This window comes from Ambystoma mexicanum, chromosome 4p (genome assembly GCF_040938575.1).
Source record: "Ambystoma mexicanum isolate Mex_15411 chromosome 4p, UKY_AmexF1_1, whole genome shotgun sequence".
NCBI lineage: Eukaryota > Metazoa > Chordata > Amphibia > Caudata > Ambystomatidae > Ambystoma > Ambystoma mexicanum.
This window is the reverse complement of record NC_090927.1, coordinates 173,355,876-173,382,021: the sequence shown is the minus strand read 5'-3', so window position 1 is coordinate 173,382,021 and position 26,146 is coordinate 173,355,876. Positions and strand designations below refer to the sequence as shown.

Below are 26,146 nucleotides of genomic sequence, written 5' to 3'. Positions count from 1 at the left end.
CAGCAGCGAGCGCTCAACCCACTGAGCTGTCATATCAGCTACAGCAAAATGAGCAATTATTCTGTAGTGGATACCATTAAACTGGTAACTGAGATTTAACAGCAGACCAGTTAAGTGCATCTGCGGGTCTGGGGCAAGCATGTCAAACCTGCGTGCATCTACTTTCAGGTTTCATGGGTCAGCAAAATAAGGAAAGCAGCGCTCTCACAACCAAATGCCCAAGAATCTCCAGGTAGAACTGAACATATAACATCTCAGCAACAGTTACTTAACCTGCTGTGCTACCTTTTTAGCTTTCTAGTTTACATTTGTTGTCAATCTGAACACTCAAAGAACTTCTTGTGATTCCCCGATACTGCCCAAAATCACTGCATTACATGCAGTTCATTCATGTATAAGCCAGTGGTATTTTGTCTCCAACAAAATTGACACTGCACACTGATTACTTGGTATGTCCGTACAAAACTGGAAATTGTTTAATATGTTATTACCAATGTGAGGTTTCCCATGTACTTAGAGCACATTGTGCACATTTTAAATCTTGAGAGCCTGCTTAAGCACAGACAGACCCCCTCCCTTTAAAAAAAAAAACGGGAGGGACATGGAATTGGTAAACTAAAATGACCTGGCAGGGAGAACCACTTGCCCCCATCACTCCCATCCATTAAGAGCTTACCGTGTAGCCAGAAATATGTATTACATTTGTAGCGGAGTGCTGAATTTTGAAATTATTTGCTGAAATGAACTGTCTCTCAGAGTGGCACGTTCATCTGTGGTGAATGTCTAGTAATGATTCAGGCATTCTAATCTTTACATTGACTCCCACTGTGGGCCTCTGCATTGCAATGAAATATAATTAACACCCACTTCAAGCTATGCTGTGACCTCACCTAACGCGGGCAGTGGTGACATTTGCCAGTTGTAAATGTCCGTCCTTTGATGTATTCTACACAAAACGTTGCCTTAGTTGGCTTCACAGGTGCACTTTGGAAGGAAAAAACAGACGTACCACACTAGGGAAAGGGTACTCAACTGACAGACTAGTCACACTGTTAGGTTTAGGGTCAAACTCCTGAAGAATCATTTAGCACAGCCCCCTCGCACCCCACGCTTTCAATACCAGCTGTGTGCAAGTCCAGTACCAGTCCAGTTTGTTTGGTGTGCCGAGGGTAAGAACTCCTCTGGGTCTGCTGCTGTTACGGGACTGAAGCTGCAGTCAGGATGCACGCTAGAATTACTGGGCACTGGCTGCTAGGCAGTCGTGTCCGACAGTCCACTGTACTCTAGAACAATGAGACCATGCACCAACCTTTTCCCAGCCGGAGCAGAGCAGCCCAAGCTATACCCCGAGGGCTAGCACATGCTGCTGGAGCTTTTTGCAAATTGTGCTGCGTTGCAAGAGCAAGGTTTTGTCACTAGAGGCACGTGCTGGAGCTGGGTAAAATAGTTACATGGGTCTGCTTGGGGGAGGGGAATATTGCAAAGCAACGAGCCTGGCTGTCTGTCTTGCGGCAGCCGGTCACCTAATGTGAATGGAGTCAAACGAAAAAACAAAAAGCTCATGTTCAAATTTGAGCAGCTTTTCATTCAAATAAAACACACAGCTCGCCTTGCAAAGCTCCTCTCCAGCACCGTTGTGATCCCTATTCATGACAGCCTGGAGGCCTCGCAAGCAAGTGCAAATTGGAAAACGAGGGATCACAGGGGCTGGAGAGGACTGCAAGGCAAGCCCCGTGTTTTGTTTCAGGGAAAGTCTTCTTCAACGTGAGCATTTTTTTTCTTCAGCACTCTACAGAGCACGTCGTTGTGGTGGGTGAGCCGGTGCTTTGGGCCACCCTGTACTAACACGCACATGCATACAAGCACTGAGACATGACACATGCGACCATGCTTTCCAAGGTCCCGGCAGCACCTGCCGCACGGACCTTCTTTATTCAAAACGCGCATGCGCAACCCAAAACGAGGCTCGAGCATGCATCGTGTACACTGACAACGTCACATCCCTTTTTTCTTTAATTAAAACAAACTAATATCAATCACACAACAGTCCAACATGGAACAAAGATGAATGTTCCCGTAGGGGATCGCTGACCTGACTAGGACGCCAGCTCAGTCTCCTGAATCCAGGACGTAGTCCTTAAGTCGAGCCGGCGGCCGGCGATTATATCGCACCGGATATCGGCGACTGTTCTGGGGGATCGCTCCAGAGCACTCCACCCGCGGGAGCCCTTCCAGTGGGGCATCCGTTCCGGGGCTCTCTGTCCCCGCGTCCGATGGGGATCCCTCGTCGGGGCCTGTCTCCTCCCCGGGAAGGATTGGTTGCGGGTGATGGTCCCTCGCTCGTTGGCCGCGGTGACCATGGTCCCCTTCACGTGGGTGACGGTCAACGGCTGGGGTTTGTATGGTAGTGCCAGCTTCCCTTCCGGTCGACGGTTCCGCACTAACACGGAATCGCCTACGGCCATCTCCATATCTTGCAAACCTCTCCTCGGACTTTCCTTCATGTTGCGTGCCGCTCGCTCTTCCCGGACTTTCTCGTTGTCAATAACCCCAGGTTCTCGGCCCTCCATCTCAGGGATCAACCCTCTCGGGCAGCGTCCAAAAAGCGCCTCGGCTGGGGCGACCCCCGTGGACTGGTGGGGTGTGGCTCTGTATTCCCTTAGGAACTCGACCAATTTCTGCCGTAGGTCATTCCCTCCGTTGGCAGATATTCTGAACACTTTGTTAAGGGTCCGCATCATTCTCTCAGCTTCACCATTGGCCCGAGGCCAGAGGGGCAAGACCTTCCGATGTTGGATGCCTTTTTCTTTCAAGTAAGCACTCTTTGGGGGCAAACTGGTTTCCCGTGAACCGGGGTCCATTGTCCGAGCACAACAGTTCGGGGAAACCATGCGTGGCAAACATTCTGTCCAACGCCCTGGTGCTGTGTTCAGTCACTGTTGATTCGACCACTTCCACCTCCGGGTACCTCGACCATTGGTCGACCACCGCCAGAAAGTACATGCCCCTTCCCGTTGATCCAAAGTCGGCATGGACCGTGCCCCACGGCTTCTCACTCCGTTCCATGGAACTGATGAGGGGAACCCTCTCAACCGGACTCACTGCTTGGCACGGCAAACACCTCTTCACAAACAACTCCACCAGACTTTCCAGATCGGGGAACTATACCTTTGGTCTGAGCCGCGCCTTTGTCTTGGCGATACCCTGGTGTCCCGTATGGGCCAGTTCCAGGACGCGGTTCCTTAGGGCTTGTAGAATGACTATTTGCCTTCCCCGCAGCAGTAGTCCATCTTCCGAAATTGAAAGTTCGTCCCTCTCCTCAAGAGCACCTGAAGGTCCTTCTGAGCCCTCTGTTCCCGCCTGGAGTTGTTTTGGAGCATCTCCTTCCAGTCAACACTTCTCACCGCCGCCTTGACCATCTCAAACACTTCATCCATCGACGACTCCTCGGCCACTGCTACCCTGGATAGCGCCATGGGCATCGCTCTCCACCATGTGGCACACCAACTCTTGGCAATCCAATACTTCACTGGGGCCTTCCGCCCGCTCGTGACTCGGGTGGCGGGAGAGGTAGTCCACCGGATTATTAGTCCCGGGTCTGTAGACAAGCTTTACCCCGTACTCGATGAGTGCTAGCATCCAGCGCTCCATCCTTGGGGGAGGTTTTGAGGACACGCCCACCAGGATGGGCAGGAGCGGCTTGTGGTCAGTCACAACCGTAACTGGCTTGCCGAGAATGTACAGACTAAAATGGCGGCAACCCCACAGAATGGCCAACGCCTCTCTCTCAATCTGCGAGTAGCGCTTTTCCGTGTCCGTTAAAGCTTTACTCGCATAGGCAATGGGGTGCATGTCCCCTCTATTATCGGCCTGCATAAGGAAAGCCCCTAGACCCCCTGGGCTGGCGTCAATGACAATCTCTGATTCTGCGGTGGGGTCAAAATACGCCATTTTGTCCCAATCAGACAGAGCTTACTTGATCTCCTGAAACGCCTCCTGCTCTCTCCTGTCCCACACCCAGACAGCCTCATTCCTGGTCAAAGCCCTGAGAGGCTCGGACAGGGACGCCAACCCCTTGATGAAGAGCCCGCAGTAGTTGACCATCCCCAGGAAGCTACGTACTTCCGTGGGAGACTGGGACGCCGCTGCTTCGCGGATTTATTTGACCTTCTCAGGATCTGGCGATACGCCGCTGGCATGGAATATGAAGCCAAAAAAAACCCCAATTCTGTCCTTGAAAAACTCACATTTATCACGGTGCAGAGTGAGACCCAGCTCGCTCAGCCTTTGCAGGGTACGCTCCAGCCTCTTCATGTGCTCTGGCTTGGACTCTGCAAAAACCAAAATGTCATCACTCATATTGAGTAATGCCAGCCAGCACACCCCTGATGGCATTTTGAAAACCTTCTGCCGCCGAGGAAATGCCAAAACTCAGGCGTTTAAACTGATAGAGGCCCTCGTGTGTAGTAAACGTTGTAATATATCTGGAATCTGGGTGGAGCTCTAGCTGGTGGTAGCCCGACCTCAGATCCAGCTTCGAGAACACTCTGGCCCCTTGTAGTTCCCCCACGATGTCATCCAGGGTTGGTGTCAGATGTCTCTCAGGTTTAATGGCGGCATTCCTTCAGTTTCGGTGCCACCACGATGGGCGAGACCCAGGGCATCGGCCCCTCCACCCTCTCAATGATGTCCATTTCGACCAGAAGTTGAAGCTCCTTCTCCACTTGCTCCCTGAGGTGGAACGGGATCCTTCGATGTTTGAGGACGGTGGGCCAGATGGTATCATCGATATGTAGACGCACTGGGGGACCCTTCAGCTTGCCCACTCCCTGAAAGATACCGGCCAATCTGGTCAGCAGTTGGTCAATGTCCACTTGGTACACCTCAAGGGCAAAGTGCACCAGGTCCAACGCCTCTGACGCAGCGCAACTGAGAAGCGAGTGCTGGCTGACGTCCATGACAAAAAACCGGGCTTTGATGGTCTTGGTCCTTCTGGTGACAGGGGCCACAAACACCCCTTGAATGGGTAGCGGAGTGTCACCTCCAAAGGTGAAAATCTTTGCCGTTCACACATCCAATGGTGGTGGTCCCGGGATTGCCATGTAATGGTCGGTGGCAAGCACACAGACAGAAGCACCTGTGTCTATCAGTACCTGCGTCGGGACACCTTGAATGTCAACCACACACTTAGGCTATCTTTTTTTTGTGCTCCTGTCGCAAGGTTCGAAATGAAAAAAAACCTCTTCTTCCTCTTCCTCTTCCTCTGCGATATCTAGTCTCTGGACATCTTGCTCCAGTGTCGCAACACTGCATTATCTCCTGAGCCCGAAGCCATTAGGCCTCGCCGGTCCTCTTTGCGTGGCAACCGGTGCGGGGGCACGACACATCCTGGCATAATGGCCCAGACCATTGCACCTGCCGCATGTTCTTGATTTGGCGGGACAGTCATCAGAGTGGGGCAAATCATATCCGCAGTATTGCCAAATGGTCACTGATCCATGTGCTGGGGCTGCATCCTGGCGTTTCTGGCTCCATCGCGCCTTCGATGAAGCTTGCCTTCCCACTGCAAATGCCTCTTCAGACCTTCCGGGGCCCACAGCAGCGTCCATCTTAGCTCCTCTCGTCTCAGCCAATTCATACACCCTGCCACTGTCTAATATTTGAACAAGAGATAGTCCCGGCTCTCGCAGTATCTGTCTGCGTAGTTTGCCCGAACTGCACCCCTGAATCACTTGATTGCGGATCATACCCTCTTCATTGTCCCACCTACAGGTGGTAGCCATCTGCCGCAGGCGTGCGCCGAACTGATCAAGTGATTCCTCCTCCCGCTGTTTCTCACCACAGAATAAAAATCTGTCGAAGTCCACGTTGGTTAGGGGAATTAAATAGTTCTTGAGAGCAGTTTTAACGGCATCATATGTCGCCACTTGTAGGTTTAGAGACTCATATATGCGGAGAACGTCCATCCCTGCCCAATAGAGCAATGTCGCCCTCTTGGCGTCGTCATTGGTCTCTCTGGTCGCTGCAAAGTACATGTCCAGTTTTTTTATCCACAGCAACCATTTTGGGCCCAATTTTGAGGGTGGACCTGAAGTGTCAAATTCCTGCATGGGTAGTAATGAACCCTGTTGTCTGCGCACTACCGTTTGCATGGCCGACGCTTCTCCATCGCTGTCCGTCATCTTCACCAGTCGCACAGGCACCTCACTGCAATATCAGAGGCCGCAAACCTGACTCGGACAGATCGCTGACGCACCTGGTCCCGTGCGCAGAGGTGACTCTGTGCTACGACGACGTTCCACTGCCAGGCTGCCTTCTGTGTTTATACGGTCCTGCAGTCCTCTTGGAACAAAGCTTTGGTGTTTTGTCTTCCGTTAGCACGTAGGCAGCGCATGAGCACCCTTGCGGGCCGCTACTGCCTTTCGTCCTGAGGCTAACGATATCGCCATTGCTTGCGTCAGATTCAGGATACACAACGAAGAAAATGCTTGTGGTTGACACGTCGGTGCGTGTAATGCTGCTCACTTCGTTGTATCCCGCCTCGTCGCCAATGTGGTGGGCGAGCCGGTGCTTCGGGTCGCCCCGTACTAACACGCACATGCATACAAGCACTGAGACATGACACATGCGACCATGCTTTCCAAGGTCCCGGCAGCACCTGCTGCACAGACGTTCTTTATTCAAAACGCACATGCGCAACCCAAAACGAGGCTCGCGCATGCGTTGTGTACACTGACAACGTCACAGTCGTTAGGAGGCAGCCCCAGGCACTTTGGAGGCTGCCATTGAGAAGCGCTGTTTGAGTAAAATCGGTGCTGTGTGTATCTTGGAATCATAAAAAATGTATTAAAGTAAAACATAATTACCTTACTGTCCCCCCCAAGGTAGCAGGCAATGCAGGTGTGGTGCATGGCTCTGAATGCGAACTTCATTGGAGCAGAGCCTCGGGGCACGAATGGCAGTCCGCACTGGATGTTCGTGTGCTCTCAGCTCAGACGGCCACTCATGGAGCTGGCTGGTGGTCCTTGAGTCTGACTGCTAGCTCTGATGAGCTTAATCGCAGTTGAGTATGGGCAAAACAGCAGCACACTACGTGCAACGTCACTTGTACATCAAGCAACCCAGGCAGACTCTGGCTCCCAGCCTGGATGCAAATAGGGAAACCACACTATGCGTTTTGCAGTCTTTAGTGTGCCAAGTACCAGTTATTATATAGTTCACGGTATAAAAGCATTCATTGTGGCACAATGAAGTCAATGGCCACTTGATGTGCTATGGTCAAACATTTCTACACTGTACTGTACAGAAGCTTTCAGGCACAAAGAGTTTGTCAAATGACCGAGGACACCGAGATGGAATGTCTTGTGATGATCATCACAGAGACAATGACAGAAAAAAACATGCTTTCAAATATATACATTTTTTTTCAAAATGTTTTTTTTTTTGCACACCGGCCCAGGCATGGGCAGAAACCGGCCCCCAAGGACTACACATCATTTCGGCCCTGCCACGGGCCGATTGGCCGATGGGGCCAGTCTGACCCTGCCCCTCACTTGCACTTCCGTCTGTACACTTGCATGACCTGAATTTTCTAGGCCTAGTAAATTCTGTCTTGTCCCCCCTTTGTCTCCCCTCCCTAATCTGGTTGCGCCGCATACACCTCATGCACTTGCACCAGGTGAAATGCCGTCCAGCCTAGTAGGATAGTTACTTTTTTGTTAGATCATTCGGAAACTTCTAGGCCTAAGAATGACTACTGTTTTTCCCTTGCTCCCTTGCTACCTTGAAGCGTTTTGAAGCACTTCACTTGCTGTACAAATAAACTATTACAATTACAATTACAACTGGGTTGGTAAAATAGAGTGTCCAGGATTGCTCTGTAATATGCAATGCTGCATTAACATTGGTCTTTGCACATAATAGCTAAGACTTAACTAGCAAATGCTGAAAACTCAACACACATTGGTGCTATTTTAAAAGCCATTCACATTTAGGTACTGATGCTGAAATCTCAACATACATTGGTGCTGTGTTAAGAGCCAATCACATCTCTCAGCAGACATTGGTGCTGTGTTAGGAGCCATTCACATCTAGGTACTGATGCTGGCATCTCAACGTACATTGGAGCTGTGTTAGGAGAAATTCACATCTAGGTACATAGACTAGTTCACTGGTCTCTGAAGATAAGTGTCAATCAGAATGAGCGCATTAATCCACTGCAACCATAAATATAACATGTGAAATGAGTTTGCAGGACACAGCCCAGAACCAGGTATGTTTGCATCCCCGCTTTGGAAGAAGTATGCCGCCAGAGCATTAATTCACTACCACCATAAATACAATAGAATTGCCCGCATTGAGTGTCTGGAGCACCAAGGTATCTGTAGGGCAAATGTAATTGCTTTCACTTCCTTGAAAGGAACTCCATTTCATTGGAGCACCTACAATCTGGAGTTGGTCAGGCAATACATTGTGGTAACACACCTGTCTTTCCCAGGAGTGGACTGGGAACCAAAAAAAGCCATGGAAATATTTTTCAAAGTTGTCCAATATTACAAATTTTCAGCAAGACTAACCCTTTTCCTATGAGAAAATTTGAAAATAAAATAGGTTCCCACACAAACAAGGCCCAGGGTGCAGAGGCCTACCAGGAAATCTCCAGATTTCCCTATATGCCATTTCACCCCTGGTCTTTCCCAAACTGAATGTAATTAAACTGTGCCTCAGTCATTTGGGGATTGACACTGGGTCCTAGTGCACACTACTTAGCATCTTGTTAGTTCCCACAAACTCGTATACTTACTGTACTATCATTAGAAGCAAGGGACTCAGGTGTAGTGGTGGGAAAAAGAGTCAAAATCCTCTCCCAGGAGAACTCGCAGAGGGAAATCCACTTGCTTCAGCATTTTTGCCCACAGAGTGAAATTAGTCATTTTGGCCGCCTTCCAACCACTAAATGCCATTGTTTGGGTTGTTTTGCCTGAAGTTTCAGAAATTAGAGCACTGTGAAAGGCTTTTCTCCTAATTGGCTGGAATTTCAGCCATACCTGGCAACAAATCAAATTTTGATCAAGAAAACAAAATTATTCCGAAAGAAGTGAATAAAGAAAAAATCTTCTCTGCTGGGTAAGTGAAATTGGAAACTGACTTTAACCGATTCCGTTATGCCCGCAGTGCCTATTCCCGCCCCACCTCATATGCGCCATGTTTGACTCCATATGCCCAGGTATTCAAACTCCTTAATAGCAAACAGCATCAAGAGTTGGTGCCCAAACTGGGTGTCCCCCTTCATTCCTTGAAATCTGGTCTGCTGTGATAGTTTTAACTCCAGAACGTAATTGCGGAGGGCATTCTAGATCACATATAGTTTATGGGTTATCTTTTTTTGTAAATGTCCTCATTTGCTCGTTTGCTGCAGCTCTTCAAAGTTGCGGAGCAGTTGGGGTCTCCAAGTTGGCCCACTCAGACATCCTGCCGGCTGTCGTGGTCATGGCCCAAAATGTCGCCCTCAGAATTCCGACTCCCGAAATTCCGATGATCGACACATCTTTTTGAGTTCCTGAAAATTGAGCATGTTCTCCTAAGTGCTAAGGAGAAAGAGTCACGCAGCTCTACTCCCAGCAGCTGCACATGGTTTATTTTGATTGAAAATGGCTTGTTATCCTACTCTTCTCTAGCTGGAAGTAGAGAGTTATGAGCAATAAGCATCATTACATCAACTTACTGCCCATGATAAAGTGGATCATTGCCCTGCTTACGCTTTAATGGGCAGAAACACATGTTTTAGTTGGATATTCTGTTTTATAGTACCATATTCAGGCCATGGTTTTCTGGCTTGAAAAATCCCCATTTAGGAAATGTTAAATCTAGAAAGGAGGCTTGTCAAGAGAAAAGAAAGTACCGGAAAGCCGGGCGGAGCTTGCTAATACATAAAATAATATAAGCAATTGGTGATCAAATTCAATGAACAAAATACATACAAATAATGTTTCTCATACATACTGTTGGCAGGTGAGGTCATTATCATCACCCAGAGAGTTCACCTCTATCCATAGTTGGTAAAGGGCATTTATCTCAAGCAACAATGACCTCTCTCAAGGTCCCCGAGGTTTTAACACTTTGTGTTAACATTTCTTTATTAATTTAATTTATTTTTTGCATTTATATAGCGCTACAAACCCTCAGGTGTCTGAGCGCTGCTTATTATTACCCACGGTGTGTGGTGCTCATTTATCAACCTCGGAAGAACGAAAGGCTGAGTTTGGCCACGCCGGGATTCAAACCTGCAGACTCTGCACAGATGCCAAAGCGGACGCTCTACTCGCTGTGCTAAAACTTTTTGTTTCTTGCTGGTTCATGGCTGAAGAACCTTAGATGAATGTTTTAATGGAAAATAGTCTGCCATTCATCTTCTGTGGTCAACCGAAAAAGTTGAAGAAAATGGTTCCAGGACTGTGTTTCCTATTGTTGTGAACGTATCATTATATGGAAGATAAAGGCAGTTCCAGGCGTTGCTGAAGTCATGGAGAATATTTTCTAAAACTTCTGAAATTGCACTGGAGACCTGTTATGTTTGCACTTACGTCCAATAACTACCCAACCACTCAATTTTTGAAATTTGCACTGAGAGGGAGCAAAGACAGATGGAATCGCCTTTACTCCTCCTTTTTGCACTTCATATTGCAAATTGTGTAAATGCTGCCTGCCAATCAAACAATGGCGGACTGCTTTAACAATAGATTCCTATGGTATCCGCTTGCCCTTGCAGGTGTGACGAGCAGGTGGACTCCAGAGGAATCAAAAGCATTTTCGCAAGCATGGAAATCAGATGCCGGCAGTAATGCATGCAGATTCGTACAGCGAAACAGATTGGGTTGTGGAACGCGTCAATTCCACTCGGTGGGCACGCTTCATCATACAAATCACGCATGCACAAAAAGGTTGCACCCATTTTCTTTTATTTTGAATCAAAGCAACCACGGTTGCCAGGATATCTAAAATGAGGTCATTAGTGCTATTGACGAAATTCTAATCATTCTGATTGGCTGAAATATATTCATTAAGGAAATCCATGGGCTATTCCAGCATTTATGGATGCCACGGGAGCACAGGAGACTAAACCCCTGGTAAGGGCTTGCTAGCGCCAGGTAATAGGTCCAAGCAAAGCATTAAACATGCATAGGTTGCAAATTCTGCCTGTGCTGCAGGAGAACGTAAAAGCACAGCAGCCAAATGTTTCCGTCCATTAAAATATCTTAGCAACACTCACCGATAAGGAATATTTTACATCCAGCACAGATGGTAACTTGTCAAAGTCTCTTCCATTAAATAGGGACAGGTAGTATGGGGTTGTGAACATTTTTTTATGTATAATGTCTATGTATCCAGTGGTCCCATTAAGCATGCCTCATTCTACCGCTCTAGTGTGATGTTTATAAAGAGTTATATTGGTAGGATGACCATTCGCTTGATGAACTATAACTAATTACGTAATAAAATTTGCAAATAACAGTCACACAATAATTTATAATCAGTACCTTTTTCTGTTTCCTGTTTCTAGTGTCTAGGCCCCAAAGTTCTCCCGAAGATATAAAGGTGCTGATGGGGACAGTAAACCGCCTAAATGAGAGCTTCCGAGATGCCCAGCTCAAACTGATGCCGTTGTCCTTCAAGGGGGATTCCATGGAGCACATCTGGAAACTCCAGGACCTTTTCCAGAACCACTCGGACACTCTGCTTCACCTATCAGACTCACTGCAGAGATTGGTGGACGTCGTGCAGGCCCTTCAGATACAGTCGAGTCAGAATGACGCGACCGTGTCCAGACTGGCTGATAACTTGAACCAGCTGAGCGACTCCCACCAGCTGGAGACTTACCGACTGTCCTCGGAAGCCAACAGCAGCAGTGCGACACTGAACCATCACAACAGCCTCTTGATGCAGATTAGCATGCAGGTGGACGGGCTCACAGAGCAGATGATCGAAGTGCACGCAACCCTCAGCGCCGTCAACAGGACCATCTCATACGATGTTGGCATCCACCATACCCGGATCCAGGATCTGCAGATCCTGATATCCAATGCCAGCGAAGACGCCCGGCAGATGAGGCTGGTGCACATCGCCATGGAACAGCAGCTGAAGCAGGAAATGTCCATTCTGAATGAAGTGACCGAAGACCTCCGACTCAAAGACTGGGAGCACTCGCTGGCCCTGAAGAACATCTCTCTGGTTCAAGGTAAGGCTTTTGGCCTTAAGAACATAATAATGAAAAGGGTATGTTTTAAAGCAAAATAGAGACCAAATTGCACAATTCAGGGGAAAGCTGAAGACATTTTGGTTGATTAAGATATACAAAATTGCAACGTAAAAAATGTTCACTTAATGCTAGGTTTGGTAATTTATTATATTTTATTTAAAGATTTTTGTAATACCCAGACCCAGGGTATCCCAATGTTTGGTACAGTAAATATGCATAAAAGGCCCAGTCAATGATAAAGCAAAAGAATCAGAAATGACTCATATTTATCAAACAACCTGTTTTTTAAGGTGGTGTAGGATTGTTTGTTTCTGATATGGGCAGACAGAGAGTTCCAGAGCGTGGGAGCTGTAACGCATAAACTGACAAAGTTTAGCGCTCGCCTGACTCCGCCCACCGGCGCTACTCCTCAGTCCCGTTTTCCACATCAACGGGAACAGGCCGAATTCACCAGCGCTCCTATGTTTGACTTCGGCCGTGTAATTCCATGCGCGGATACTTCTTCTCTTCTGTCTTTTTGTCTTTTTATAATTCAGGCACTCGGCCATCAGGTGTCACGCTCCTCTCCGGCGCATGACGACTTCTACAGGGTTCATATCTTTTGTTCTTGAAACGAGGAGTGACCAGCGAAATGCTGCAACAGGGCCTTAGCTCAAGCACTGGGATGCTTTGAGTAATACTGATGTTGAGGTAAAGGGGAACCTTATTGTAGATGCATCTGTGTGCTATAGCCAACGTTTTGAAGTCCACCAAAGCTTTGATAGGCAGCCAGTGAGTCTCACGTCTGATTTCCGAGATGCGGTCCCATCGTTTTAGACCTATGGCAGCAGGTAGTGCTTTGTTTTTCAGCACTTGAAGTTTGGACATGTTAGCCGCCGTGGTTAACAAAGTAACAACAATTTGTGCATACACCATTCATTTTTTTGAAAGGCATGAATGTTATACAGAAAACCACAACACATGTTGGACACAAGTCGTGTGCAGTGCAGTGCAGCCACACTTAGAGGACCAGTCTGCTTTCCATGTATTTACTCAGGTATAAGTTCACACTCACGCACACGTGGAGCCAGGAGTACTTACTTTCATATCACAAAGGTGCAAATGTTGTGCTCCTGCATCAGGGAAGTGCAAACCTGCTCTGGCATGTATACCTTTGTTGCTGTGTGATCCCTTCTTTGCATTACCTGTTCTTTATCATTCTCTTGGTTTCCTGCCAATGGGGTTTGTAATGTTCGTGTTCATGTTGTTTATTCTTTAAATGGAATTGTCTTTGAGATTCATCTTTTGCACCTTTCATTTGAATCATTCGGACATAAGGTATGCATACTTAAGAGTGAGCCACATGCAACACTTTCCCGGCACAATGAAAAGTGGTCTTGTATAGCGCACCTCTCCGATGTTGGAAGTACCTGAGTCCGGGGTGGGGGTGTGATTCACTGAGAGAAACTTGTTTGTGTGTTTCATCTGAAAGGAAGAGTCCATAGTTGATCAGTTGGAAGCGGCACGGCAGGGACCTAGTTAGCATTGGCGGTGGGCGAAAACTGCTAATTCTGTTCTGCAGGAAAATTGGTGGTTTCCTGGAAAATTTCGCCCAATCAGCCAATTTGTCCCACAAAACGGAATTGGCCATTGGGGGGTGGGGGGGTTCCAGCCCGAGATTTCTTATCTTTTTTCATTTCGATTTATAAAAACTAAATTCTCACTACAAATTCTCACTACACAAAAACGAAATTTCTGTGAAAAACGAAATTTCTGCCCCCAAAAAAAGCACACCAAAAGTGCAGCAGAAAAGGCAGAACATCGGCCAACGGGTTCAAAATAATTGTTGGCGGATTTTGCCAATTCCGTTTAGTCGGCGGGAGTTTCACCCAACCATAGTTAGCAACTGCTGAGGGGTAGGGGAGAGAGCTAGAGGAGCGAACAGCGGTTTTGCTGAGATAGTGTTGTGTGTTAGCAGGAAGTTCCTGACATGTGTCAGTGTTGATTTTATGTATAGTGTAAGGTTGTTAGGCAAGATTGTATGCAGTACCCTGTGGGAGACTGTACCAGCCTTGTCCTCTTGGCAATAGTTAACCCAACCTTTGGTATAAGCATGTACTACACAAGTTGGTAGAGTGACTGAGCAGCCAGGCTTATCTCAAGAGGGGTCAATGTGTGCTGTAGGGTTGTGACATAAAGATTCACAGTGACAAGTATCCAAATAAACACTTACACGCAAGGTTTCTTGATTAAACAATTATTTATTAATTTAACAGTCAGTTGTATAAGCCTTCTTTAGAAGGGAGCAAATATATGTAACACAAAAATATACTTCAAAACTCACACTCTCAGTTTCTTCAAATCAGTAGATACTCATTTGGACCGCACACAGATACTTCCTACACCCTGAGGTGACTTAAATAACTAGCACACCTTGGAAATTGATATATCATTGGCACATTTGGAGCAATACTGAGGTTATTGTCAAAAGGAAAAGATGAGGGAATAAAACAATGGTAAACAAATATTCTTAAGCAGGTAAGTACTTTTTGAACCCCCCAATGCAAAGTAAATTAATCCTTTCCCAGCTACACAAGTTATGGAATGTGTGACTTTTGTTGAGGGATAGTTAAAGCACAAAGTCAGAGGATAGAAGAGTCTTTCAGGGAGCCAGGACAGCCAATGTCAATTGAGTCAAAGTCTAGGTGAGCTGAAGCACTTGTTCAAAGTAAGTAAAAAGTATTGCACAATGTTTTAGAAATCTTTGTAGAAATAAAATCACTGTAGGGCCACAAGCTAGGAGGCTTGTGAGGGGCACAGCTGCAAGCAACTCTGCAAAAGCAACCAAGGCAAGCCTCAACTGAGAGCTAGCAAGGCTACACAACAAGAGGTGAGCAACCCCTTAGTTTACAGTACCTTAGGGCTGAAGAAATTGGTATCAGCTGGCTTCTGTTCCAGTTTTAGTATGGCAGATCCTGTTGCTCCTGGGCCTCAATCGTGGAGACAAGAGGAGGACGTCTGGGGACTCCTGCACTATTGTTTGAAGGTCGGCGGCAGCTATGGCAAAACTTCAGATTAGCTGCACTTCACGGTTTCAGCTTCTCTCGAATAGCACCACCGCGGTTCTTGGATACCTTATGGACTTTCCCCGCATCTGTGGTCCAGCACTCTGTTGAAGTGGCTCAGGCTTGGTCAGTCCTGCTTTATGTGAGTCCGGAGGATCTTACTGGAGCTAGGGTCCGACTTAAAGATGACACACTCGATTCTGGTGTTCTTCTCCCTGGCAATCAGTTCCTGCAGCAGCGATGGAAGTACAGCCAGCTCCGAGAGAATTTCCAGATGAGTTTGTCTTGGGGTCGATTGGTCCCACCAGCCCAAGAGGAGAAGTCGTCCTTTGCAGGGCTTTTCCAGTCATGGCGAATTTGGAGCTTCAGCAATGCAGCAGGGCTTCACCGGGCAAACCAATGATCCAGGAGTTGCAGCAAGCGTCTCTTCCAAGTTCTTCTTCGGATTCCTTTGTCCAGTGGTTGACTCTGCCTTCCAAACAAAAGACCTTGCCTTTTATGCAGGTTTCTCCCATTCATTCGCAGCCTAGCTGTCAATCACACAGCCAGCCAGAAAATCATCTTTGGGTGCATTCCTGTAACCAAGGAGACTAAGCAGAGGGAGTTTCGGCACCTCCCTCGCCTCCTGCCATTCCAGACACACAGGAGCCAGAGGCGGGCTTTACCAGTGAATCCCGCCAATGACAAAATGACCAAAGGGCCCAAACCTGGTTTGGCACAAAGAGTACATCTCAGGAAGGACCTTTCCAACAAGAAATGCTAAAAAATAAGACCAGGGCCATTTTGACAACATGGGCACCCATGGGTGCTTTACTGCAGCTGCAATGGTAGTAAAAAGTAAACCACTGCCACCAGCCATTAATTGTAGAAAGGGTATTATAAAATGTTACATGAGAAACTAGACAAAGGGAATACTAAGTAACCCCTCCAGCACCCTATTGTAAGATAGTGTGCTGGGTCTAGAAAGTTACAAAATGTAAGTGAAGTCAATTTCACTTCACTGCTCTTGGAAACAGTAGTTTAACCAGGAGAAGGTATGTAAACCTTTGGGAAATCTGGAGGACTTCCCTGTGTCACTGCACTGAAGGTGCTGTGTGACAAAATGTAAAAAGCTGATTCCTATGGAGTTTGTCAGATTCCAAAGTCAAAAGACACACAATATTCAAATCAATGAAAAATACAAGAGACAGTGGGAAAAAGGTCTCACTCTCACAAGGAAATAAATATGAAGTCCTAAAGTCCAGCAAAAGAGCTGGGGGTCTCTAAGGTAGAAGGGAATTAGCACATTTCTGCGAATTTTCCATAACACTCTCAAACACTTGTCCCCCCCAGACTAAGGGACAGGAGGATTTAATCCACTCCTGGATGAATCTCCTTACTCCATTCGGTCATACTTTCTGGAGAGACCATCAGCATTTTAGTGATTACACCCTGACCTGTGTTCTGTGGTAAAATCAAACCCCTGAAGGCTGATTTACACTCTTAATAATTTAGGATTCTCCCCATTCATCTGCATTTACCATCTCAAAGGTTGTAGGTCTGTTTGATTTACAAAAGTAGATCCATACAAGTATGGTCTAAACTTCTTAAAAGACCACACAATTGCAAAACATTCTCTTTCAATTGTTGCCCACCTTGTTTCAAGGTGCTTCAGTTTCCTACTGATGAAGCAGATACGGTGTTCCCTGCCTTTCTCATCCAGCTGACTCAGAACTGCACCTATTACTGTATTTGAAGCATCAGTTTGTACAATAAAGGATTGGTTGTTGTCAGGAGCTCTCAAGACTGGAGCTTGACAAAGGGTCTTCTTAAATCCTTCAAATGCCTTTGTGCACTCCTCATTCCACCTGACCTTGGGGAATATGGTTGAGGAGATCACATTCAAGGGAGAAACTATTGTCCCGTAGTTCTCAATGAAGTTCCCATAGTAAACTGTGACACATACAATGGCTCTCACTTGTGTGTGAGTAGTAAGTGTGTCCCAGTCTTGTACAGCTTGTACCTTGCTAGGCAATGGTCTTATTTCACCTCCTCCTACCTCATGTCCAAGGTAGACCACTTTACTCTGACAAATTTGACACTTGCTTGCCTTTATGGTCAGATTGGCCTGCTCAAGAGCCTGCAAAACATAGCTAAGTTGGTCAAGATGTTCTTCCCAAGTGAGGCTGAACACTGCAATGTCATCCAAGTATACCATGCAGAAGTCCTCCATCCCATTCAGAACATGATTTACCATCCTTTGGAATGTAGCAAGTGCCTTTTTTAGTCCGAAAGGCACAGCCTTAAACCGGTAGAGGCCTCCTGGGGAGGAAAATGCAGTTTTCTCCTTTGCATGGTCTGTCAGAGCCATTTGCCAATAGCCTGATATTAGGTCAAATGTACTGAGGAACTTGGCTGAACCAAGTTTGTCCACCAGTGCATCTGTCCTAGGTAAAGGATGGGCATCAGTCGTGGTGACTGCATTGATTGCTCTATAGTCCACACAGAATCTCAACTCCTAGGATCCTACCTTTGGTACTAGCACAACTGGACTAGCCCATGGACTTGTGCAATGGCTCTATTATCCCGAGATCAAGCTTCTTCTTGACCTCTTCCTTTATGTGGGTTCTTACATGGTCTGAAATCCTGTAACCCCAGCATTTGACAGGGAGACAGTTACCAGTGAGTTTGTCATGCTGGCCCCAAGGGGCCAAGCCTGGTGTCAGTGAAACAGGGAGGCAAACTGATTTAACAGAACTTTGCACTCCTCGTGCTGTTGCAGAGACAGATCAAAAGAGATATTAACTCATTCTATTTTTCCATCTAAAGGCTGTCCCCTGAGAAGGTCAGGTAGAGGTTCACTCTCCTCCTCCTCTTGATCAGATGCTAAGAGCAAAGCTCCTAGTTCTGGTCTGGATACATTTGCCTTTAAGTGGCCAGTGTGAAAGACCGTAGGGGCCTCCTTGGGATTGCCCTAGTCCACTAAGTAATTGACCTCCTCAAGTTTGCCCACAACCTTGAAGGGTCCAATCCATTTGTCTTGTAAGGCCCTCTGCCTTGTAGGCACCATAACTAGAACTAGCTGGTCTGGAATAAACTCCACCATGTTGGCCTTCTGGTCATGCCAATGTTTAACCAGAGCCTAACCTGCTTTCAAGTTTTCAGAAGCTTCTGTCACCATTTGTGTCATTCTCCTTCAGAGACCTAACACATAGTCAGTGGCTCTCACTGGCTTGAGGGAAGGATCACTCTCCAACCCTTCCTTGATTAGGGCCAATGTACCACTAACCAGATGACCATAGAGGAGCTGAAAGGGGCTGAAACCAACCCTTTCCTGAGGGACTTCTCTATAAGCAAAGAGAAGGCATGGCAGTAGAAGGTCCCATTTTCTTCTAAGGGGTTCCTCTAAAGTGCCTATTATGCTCTTCATAGTTCTATTAAACCTCTCCACCAACCCAATGGTTTGGTGATGGTAGGCTGTTGAGAACTTGTAGGTCACTTCAAAGTTTTTCGACATGGCTCGCATGTAGTGGGACATACAATTGGTCCCCCTGTCTGAGATAACCTCTTTAGGAAAATCTACCCTGGTACAGTTACCAAGGAGGGCCTTAGCCACTGCCTGAGCAGTAACAGTCCTCATAGGTATGGCTTCAGGATACCTGGTAGCATGGTCTACCACAGCCAATATAAATTGGTTGCCTGAAGATGTGGGAGGGTCTAGGGGACCAACAATGTCAATCCCTACCTTCTAAAAAGTAACACCCACCACTGGGAGGGCCACCAAGGGTGCCACATTATTGGTTCCACTCTTGACAGAAGTCTGACAAGTGTGAAAGCTTCTACAGAATCTATCTACATCAAACCCCATCTTGGGGCAGTAGAAATACAGAGAAATCCTTTTCTTTGTCTTCTTAAAATATAAGTGACCATCTAAAGAAATCTCATGGGCTAACTGTAGAAACTGGGGTCCTACCTCCTGAGGCACTACAAGTCTTCTGTAGTCCCCTGGGGTAGACTCAATAGGCTCACTGTAAAGGAAGCCATCCTCCCAGTACAGCCTGTGCTTCCCTGGCTCTTGCCCTTCCAGCTGGGAAGCTGACTGTTGGCAAAGTCCTTCAAGAGTAGGACACTCTCTTTGACCTCTGCTGAAGTCTGCCCTAGAGGGTACACCTTCTGCAAGCAAAGTCTGCAGCTCAGGATGGTCTATAGGATCCAGATCTCCAATGTAGGGAAGGGCTTCTTCCAGTTCTGTTTCACCATTAACTGATTCACCATTCTCTGGTTGTTCCTCACACTCAGCCTCAGCTGGTGGAGGGGTCACAGGTGTGATCTTGGACTGTCCTCTCGGCGATTTCCTTGTCCTTTGAACAGGTGTAACACCTTTCTTCTTTCCTGAGACCTTGGGTTTCCCCTTTGCCTCCTTCTTTGTCCGTCCTAGAAGTAGAAGGGTGTCCTTCCTGTGGACTGGAAGTTATAGGTTTCACTGTAACTTCCTCTTGAGAGTCACCTAAAGTTGCCTCTCTGGCCAATCTTGTTTGCTTTTGCTTCCTTTTACTTGGAGGCCTGGGGGTGTTTGCTACAACTACAAGCCATTCCCCAACAGGACTCTCCCAGGCACCTCACTCTGTACACTGACAGGTAGTCTTACAGTCATATTGTTGCACTGGATGAGAGCTGGTGGTCTAGGAATCATCTGGAGAGGGCCTCCAGCAAGTTTAGTGGGAGCCTTAGGTGCCTTAGCAACATCCTCTGGCTTGAAAAAAGTTTCACCCACTACTGTAATGCTGGCCCCAGTGTCTCTAATGGCGGGGGTCTCCTGTCCATTCACAAGTGCGCTGCCCTTTTAATATTCTTTGGTAGTATCTAGAATAGAGTTATACACATCTACATTCTGATGATCCCACAGACCCAGGGATACTAAAGAAACACTGTCTGAGAGTCCAATGGGGTCTTCAGCCAATACTTGAAAGTTACCACTTGCCATATGAACGTTTCCTCAGGGATGAAGTCTAAGGAAGTAGTGTGGACCCCCTGAAGGTTTACCCTTGCATCTGGGATCCCCTTTCACATGGTCAGTTGACCCACATGCATAACCTTTACCAAATGTTCTTTGGAATGGGGGCTTCTGCTGACCTCCCTCTGGTTTAGAACCAGAGTTTTCACTAGACTGACCTGGTTTCCCATGGGGTTTATGGCACTTTTTTGGGTGGTTCGAATTTGAATTCCCTTTTCCATCTTTCTTGGGCTACTTCCCCTCATCCTTTTGTGAGTGGCCCCAGAATCCTTGTGAGTGGCCCTGGTGGCAACCCATAAATCAGCAGCCTTTACTAACTTCTTGGGATCAATCTCTTTGGAGTCAGCCAAGTGCTGACTCAGCTCAGGAGAGCAGGCATCAAAAATAGACTCTAGAAAAATAGATTTCTCATTCCTCCAAAGGAGTTAACTCTGTACCCCTTAACCCAACCATCTACGTTTTTCAAACATTCACACACCCAGGTAGCCCAAGGGGTACCATCAGTCTTTTTGAGGGTCCTAAACCTCTTAAGGTACTGGGAAGGAGTTTTTCCAAATATGGCTAACAAAGCCAAATTCACATTCTCATTCTGTGGGTCTTTCAAGTTCCCACACTTCCATTACAGCATCAGTTGCAACCTGGGGGAGCCTAGACAAAAGCCAAGGAATCAACTGATTCCCTGTGAGAGCCTGAATCCCATGATTATATTCAAAGGCACCCAACCAATCCAAAATATAAAGTTTGAGAATATACTTCTCAAGGATTGTTGTAGTTAATGAGATTGGTTGGTAGTTTGCTGAGTCGAAGAGCTCCGGCGATGGATTTAGGAGAAGAGGCGTAACGGCTGATTTGGAAGGATGACTTGTGAAAAGTTTTCGATTGAAGAACTGAGTGGGTGGGGATATAGTTCTTTCGCCTTTGATGATCCTGGCAAATCTGCCTTGATAAAGACCAGTGGGCACAAGTGTTGGCAATGGATCCTTGAAAACTTGTTCTTTGCTGTATTAATAAACACAGTCACAACTATATGCATGACTTATAAATAGGTTCATCTAATCAGATAGAAATCAGACCAAATAGATCATATTTTAAACAAAAAAATCCTAAAGCGCTTGAGTGGACATTTCTATGATACATATGGCTATTAGTCACATGGCAATAGCTTTGTGCCATGCTTTATGTGTACATTTGTAGCTATAGGTAGGATATTCATACAGAATGCTGGGGTATAGCGCAGGACTGATGCCTAGAAAAGCCTTGTCGCGCCAAGGAACACTTGTGCACAGGTGCGTTATAAATGCCACATCATATCATATCATAACAAGTTTAATGCTATCTTAAATTCCTATTACATGCTGTAGGCTAGCTGTTTCTTCAGAAAGGAACATGTTCTATCTTACTTGTGATATCACCAGCTTTGTCGCATAGATTCTTTTTTTTCTGTAGTTTATCTTCCCTTTGTTCTCATTTAGGCTTTTTCTAAAGCATAACAAAAGCAGCCTCTACTCATATCCCCACGACAAAATGTGCTCAAGGGGAGATTGTAGATTCTCAACCTTTAGGCCCAGATTGTGGAATAGTCTTCCCCCGAAATTAAAGAAAACTAATTCTCTTTTAACATTGCCAGCAGGTTTAAAAACTCATCTCTTCAAATCAGTGAGTCTCATTAGGAGTGTGGCGAACGGTGCCGGTAAGGGATCGGCACTGATCATTCCGGGCCGCAACATTATGAGGTCTGCAGCGGGTCCCGCTCTGTATGCCTGGCCAGACCAGACTTGCAGAGCAGGACCCGCTAGCAGTCCAGGATGCTAACAACGGCCCATCATTAACGAACCCGTTGTTAGCATCCTCCCCATTGCCATTGAGCTCAATGGCAATGGGGAGAGTGTGGGCTCAAATGGGAATGGGGATGTACCGGGTCCGGGTCCCGAGAATGGGAATTACCGGGCCCTTTAAAGTCGGCATTGCCGGGTAATTCCCTATTTTTGGGACTCAGACACGGTACCCGGTTTGGGGGTAGCCATGCCGCTAAAAACGGCATGGCTACCTCCAACCTCCAAATGAGGCCCATTGTGTTCTTCTGCTATGACTCTAGTGATACCTCCGTTGTGTGATTGGTCCCCACATTCTGTTTGTTGACATACTACATCTGCGGCAGGATTCTGTTTGGTTTGTTGAGTGCGCGTTTATAAATGCCTCAAAATAAGAAAAATCTGCCTAAGCTCAGATGCTCGTGAAAACAAAGGGTATGTGCTGTGTGTGGGCTCAGAAGAGATGCCGTGCTATTGTTGACTTGACCGATGGCGCTTGGGGACGTCTGATTATTTTTGTGGCCTCTGTACGGATTACACAAAAGTGCACTCTCACAAATTCACAAATTATACTCTCCGGAAAATGGAGGTTATGAGGACTAAATGTCCGATAATTACCGATATGCTAGTCTTCAAGTGCTTTTCTTTCCAAGTAGAGATGAAGGGACGAAGAACAATTAATTCCTAAAGTCGATTACAGATGGGCACTGGTGACATATGGGAACACTAAAGTTAATGTACTAGGAAAGAGCACCTGCTTTTCGGAAGGCCGGAGGATGTGGGTACACGGCCCACCTCCAGCTAAGAGGGCTGCAGAATTGAATGCAGAGAGCAGAATGCATGCTGCCGCAGTTGGTTCCTGCTCAGCTGGCGGAGTGGCAGGTTAAGTTGCTCTGCATCCATCAGAGTTATTTCGGTCTAGGCGGTCAGTATATCGATGCAGTGCATATGCTGGAATACTGAAATTTGCCAGTTTTGATTAGCAACATAGCCATGACAACAAAAATAACATCACAAATGACATCATCAAGATAGCATGAATACTAGCCTTATCTTATACCCTGACATTTTACCCAACATAATAATAACAATAATAATAATAATAATAATACCTTTTTTTATAGCGCTAGCTCACCAGAGGACATAAAGCACTGTAATAACAGTTGATATCATTACCCACTGCATGGTACTCAATTTATCAACCTCAAGAGGATGAAATGCTGAGTTGGCCCCACCGGGATTCGAACCTGCATAAACGAGCGCTCAACTCACTGTGCTATCTGACCGGAATACCCATAACTGCAGTACCCACAGGACTGGACTTGCAGCATAACCCTGAGGATAGGCCTTATTAAGAAACGAGGACCACCTTTGTACTGCTCACAGGCCCTTGGCTATATCAGAGTCCTGCGCATTGATTGCTATACTCACAAGCCCATCGGGGAAAGTCCATTTCCACCATCTTAATAGTGTCAAGATGAAGTGTCTTGATTTCAGACTACGATATAGTTCCTGGGTGCAGGACTTTTGTCCATGCCCTAGATACAATGTCAACCCCACTTTCCCCCAAATACCCAAAGGAACATGGACCTGCAAGGGCAGTCACTATCTTCACAGCCTCCCCAGGACTGGAACAAGATTTGTGGCATGGCCTGTAGCCCCCACAGTATGGAATGCGGGCATAAGTGCTGCATCCTTGTGTCTTGCTTCAGAGTGAGTTATAGCAAAGAGTTTAATGTAATATAACTGGTTTTTCATAACGCTCCTAATAGCAAACCTTAGTTTGGTTTCTAAACACGGATCCGGGTTTCGAACCTCTGCTGCGTGGTCTTGCTCCCGAGACCAGCGCGTTGCTCCTGTGCTATCCTCCGTTAATGAGTTGTCTAGTGCCTTTGTTCTGCTGGTGTTGTTTCTGTGAATGTCAATTAAAATCCGAGCTGGGATGCCTGAGGATGGACTCATGGGTGTGTTCCGTGTATAATACTTGAAAAAGTAAATGGAATCTGGTACATAATATTAGAATCAATCTATGCGTTTTCAAAGTACATCCTTTTTGCCTAATGTCTGATGCAGTAACCTGCATGTCTTGCTCTGTGCAAGGCAAAACCTTTTGCAATGAGATTATTTTGATATGAACCCTCAGAGTGCTATAGAGGGGGGCACTGCAAAAAGCACAAATAAGCAGGACTGTCCGATGATGATTGGCAGGAGCGAGGTTCTGCAGCACCTTGATCAGTCGATGGTTATTAGACTTCTTTTTAGCAGCTGATGCGAGATATGCAACTACACACAAGCGTGCAGTGTATTTGTATTTTCTTTATTTATAGAGCGCAACCAGGCCCGAGGGCATTCGGGCACCTATTTTAGTTACAACATGATAAAGGCAGACGGAGCATTACAACTACAGTATACATTTGTTGTGATGGGCTTTTCTTTGCATGTGAAAGCTGGTGATGTCATGTGGGGTGTTGCCTTGTGAATGTCGGAATGTTTACCCTAGGATTCCACACCCAGCCAGCTAGAGCTCCCCAGCCTGGGTGATGGGAGCCAGTGTTATGTCCTGTCCACTTATGTATATAACTTCATGTAACTGTGACTTAAGTACTTGTAATAAACATAAAAGTAATCCCAAGAAGCCTGGAAGTCACTTTATAACACAATTACAAATTGAATTTCCAGTTATAGTAATAGACATATATACATTATGCAGTTACGGGGTGAGCAGAGAGTCAAAACCTATGTACAAGAGGTGAAGGGTGGCTAGTGCATGGTTGGCTTGTAGATGAGGGGTCTTGGGTGGTAAGCCAGGCTTCGGCCATGTATTTGAATCTGTGGAAGGACGGTTCAGATCTTAGCAAGTTAGGGAGCGAATTCCAGAGTTTTGCCGCATTACTGGGAGGCTGGTTCTGCCAGATCTTTGAAGGTTGAAGCGAGGTATGGAGAGGTATGGAGAGGTGGTTAGTCTGAGCAGTTCTGCGGGGTCTGTTGGTGTTGAGGAGGGTGAATCTGTTGGCTAGGTAGGAGGGTGCTTGGTTGGATAAGCATTTGTGAGTGAGGGCAAGTGTTTTCAGTGTAATTCGTTGAGGGACGGAGAGCCCGCGTAAATTTCGTCTGGTGTCTGAGATGTGTTGGTTCCTAGGGATGTTGAGAGCTGCTCTAATAGCATTGTTTTGGATGATGTGTAACTTGTTTAGGTTACATTTATTAGTGTCCAAATACAGGGCATTACAATAGTCAATTTTTGACAGCACGAGAGTCCTGGCAAGTGTGACACAGTTGGCTGGTGATAGGAAGGGGCGGCTATCTGTAATGAGCTTACAAGTGTAAGCCGCTGCAGAAGATACTGCATTTGTTTGTCTGGCCAGTGATAAAGTAGAGTCGATGTAAATCCCTAACGGTTTAGTGTCCTTATAGCATTGATAGTGTTACCATCAATGATGAAGGAATTGAACTCAGGGGCCAGTTTGGATAGTTTGTGAGGAGAACCGAGAATGAGGAGCTCTGTCTTCTCATCATTCAGACATGGTCTGTGTTGCGCCATCCATGCTTGGATGACTTGGTAGATGGCATTCACAAAGAGAGAGTCGGAAGAGTATTCTCCTGAGATTGGAATGAGTATCTGGGTGTCGTCAGCATAATTAGTGTATGTGACACCCAGATAGTCCAAAATATCAAATAGAGGTTTTGTGAACACGTTGTACAACGTGGGAGAGACACAAGAGCCTTGAGGTACCCCACAAGTGTCGACTAAAGAAACAGTAAAAATATCCCTTGGCCTCCCACAGGAGTTGGGATGGATTTGGATTGTCATGTGGTGGTTTGGGAATGTGTGTCTAGTATGGAGATACTGGCTTGGCTGCATGTCAGGGCTCACGTTTACCTTTAGTGATATAAGCATTCCTAATCAGAGCTGCTTTGCGGTTGTTGATTGCTTCTGTGCCATCATGGTCACATCCCGAGCACAGCTGACCATACCACCTGCCTGCAGTTAAAAATGTCCAATGTTTATTGTCCTTAATTTATGTATGTCCACTTATGTATT

At 46.5% G+C, this 26,146-nt stretch overlaps 1 protein-coding gene across 2 annotated transcripts in view; it reads left to right on the top strand.

Annotated features, from left to right (window-relative positions):
* The window catches only part of SCARA5 (scavenger receptor class A member 5), a 1,246,105-nt gene that overhangs the window by 511,537 nt on the left and 708,422 nt on the right, over window positions 1-26,146 (top strand). For both annotated transcript variants that reach the window (XM_069605636.1, XM_069605638.1), the window contains exon 4: window positions 11,561-12,235. In XM_069605636.1, coding sequence (XP_069461737.1) covers window positions 11,561-12,235 — 675 coding nt within the window. The remainder of the gene's footprint in view (window positions 1-11,560; window positions 12,236-26,146) is intronic.